Source organism: Oratosquilla oratoria, unplaced genomic scaffold (assembly GCF_046742065.1).
Source record: "Oratosquilla oratoria isolate Oo_2021 unplaced genomic scaffold, ASM4674206v1 SCAFFOLD47, whole genome shotgun sequence".
In the NCBI taxonomy this organism is placed as follows: domain Eukaryota; kingdom Metazoa; phylum Arthropoda; class Malacostraca; order Stomatopoda; family Squillidae; genus Oratosquilla; species Oratosquilla oratoria.
In genome coordinates, this window is record NW_027467711.1 from 430,054 (window position 1) to 432,060 (window position 2,007).

The following is a 2,007-nucleotide window of genomic DNA, read 5'->3' on the forward strand; positions in this document are numbered from 1 at the left end:
CCACTCCCGGCACCAGACACGTCTCTGTGGTCTCTTGTTTTTCTTTTTAATGCAGGCACCAATTATGATAGAATATAGTGCTATCTTCTTTCGAAGTATGGAGCGCACCATGGTGATCTTACCGTAATGAACCACTCGCTCACAACAACTGCTGGCGTCCGACTGCCCTCCAACCACCACAGACAGCTGTGTGGACATCTTACGCGGGCATAGACTGCAGACTTTGCCCTGCCAGGCACAGCTCAACCGTGTGGACGTGGCTTAATGACTGGAAAAACTGCAGTGACTCACTCAAAATGCATGAGAACAGTCCAGAACATACCAAGAATATGGGGTCATGGAAAGAACTGGAGAGCCATATCAAAAAGGGGCAAACAATTGATAAAGTTGATAAACACTGAACGGCGAAGGTGGCGAGAGGTACTTACCAGGTTCGTGGCTATAATTCATAGTCTGGCAGAATGAAATGTTCCTCTCAGAGGGTCCACAGACACACTTTACCAGCCCAATAATGGGAGCTTTCTGAAAGAAGTTGAACTCATGGCTCAGTTTGACCCTGTTCTCAAAGAACATATTGCGAAGGTGCAAGGAGGTGCCAGTCATGCATCCTACCTAGGCAATATTATTCAAAATGAGCTTATTGACTGCATCAGTGAGAGGGTTGTGGAGTGCATGGTGACTGAAATTAGACAGTCCAAATACTTTTCAGTTATTTTAGATTGCACTCCAGATTTAAGTCACAAGGAGCAATTATCTGTGATAATTCGAATAGTTGCAGCTGAAGGCACTGCACAAATTAAGGAATATTTTAAGGGGTTCCTTGAGGCCAAGCAGACAACAGAAGGCTTCTCAACACTCATCCTCAAAAAACTTAAAGAGCTTAATATCACCTTTGAAGACTGCAGAGGACAGTCATATGACAAAGGGGCAAATATGAAAGGAAAAAACAAGGGAGTCCAGGCTAGACTATATTTGTGCCATGTGGAGCACGCACTGTTAATCTGGTTGTGTGTGATGCAGCAAAGAGCTCCTCAGATGCAACTGGCTACTTTGGCTACCTGCAAAAACTATTTAATCTCTTTTCTGCCTCCACTCAAAGGTGGTCAGCCCTAAAAAAAAACATGTGGACATAACTTTGAAATCCTGGGCAAACACACAGTGGGAGAGTCAAATCAACAGTGTTGAGGTTGTAAGATTCCAGGCTGCAAAAGTGAGAGATGCTCTTTTAGAGGTGAGAGCAAGCACTGCAGATCCAGCTGTTAAAATTGAAGTACAAGCCTTAGCAGAAGAGGTGGGATCATACCGGTTCTCTATTTGTACGGTGGTGTGGTATATCCTTAGAAAAGTTCAAACTGTGAATAAACTTCTGCAATCACAATGCATGCATCTGGATGTAGCTGTTGACATTCTCAAGAAGGCTGAAACCTCCCTTGTTAGCTACAGAGACACTGGGTTTGCTGATGCCCAGACATCTGCTAAAGAGGTGTGTGAAGAGATGAATGTGGAAGCTGCACTAAAGCAGAAAGACTCAGAACTACTAAAAGGCAGTTCTCCTATGAGTCCTCTGATGAACCTATTACCAATGCCTTGAAGAAAATGGAGTTTTCATTTTTCAATGTAGTTGTGGATGTGGCCATTAAATCTCTGAGAGAGAGAACTGGAATGATGAGTAATGTTGCAAAGAAATTCCGTGTTCTCATAAACTTCCCTGATCTGCCAGCTAGTGAGCTTGAAAAGCAGGCAAAAGATTTGTGTAATACGCTCACATCTGGGGATCAGGCTGACTTAAATTATGATGAACTGATTGTAGAGATGCAGTCATTTCCAAAACAATGGCCAAAACAAAATATGACAACATTACACCTTCTTGTTTTTCTGGAGAAAGGCCTGAAAGAGATCTATCCAAACATGTGGGTGGCATTAGGAATTGCTGTCACTACACCTGTGGCTGTGGGATCTGCAGAGAGAAGCTTCTCTAAACTTAAGCTCATTAAAATATATTTAAGG

The 2,007-nt window shown here is 43.0% G+C and overlaps 1 protein-coding gene across 1 annotated transcript; it reads left to right on the forward strand.

Annotated features, from left to right (window-relative positions):
* Nucleotides 1-540: 540 nt before the first annotated feature.
* LOC143023362 (uncharacterized) lies at nt 541-1,591 on the forward strand. The gene is made up of 2 exons (XM_076181882.1): nt 541-927; nt 1,100-1,591. Exons 1-2 carry the CDS (start codon nt 541-543, stop codon nt 1,589-1,591), a joined length of 879 nt encoding a protein of 292 aa, XP_076037997.1.
* Nucleotides 1,592-2,007: the final 416 nt, after the last annotated feature.

What these genes read in the sequence shown, in the direction of transcription:
- LOC143023362 (XM_076181882.1), top strand. Translation starts at nt 541, where the DNA reads ATGGCTCAGTTTGACCCTGTTCTCAAAGAACATATTGCGAAGGTGCAA. An exon ending in GACAGTCATATGACAAAGGG is followed by an intron (nt 928 to 1,099) that starts GCAAATATGAAA and finishes CTCCACTCAAAG; the next exon opens with GTGGTCAGCCCTAAAAAAAA.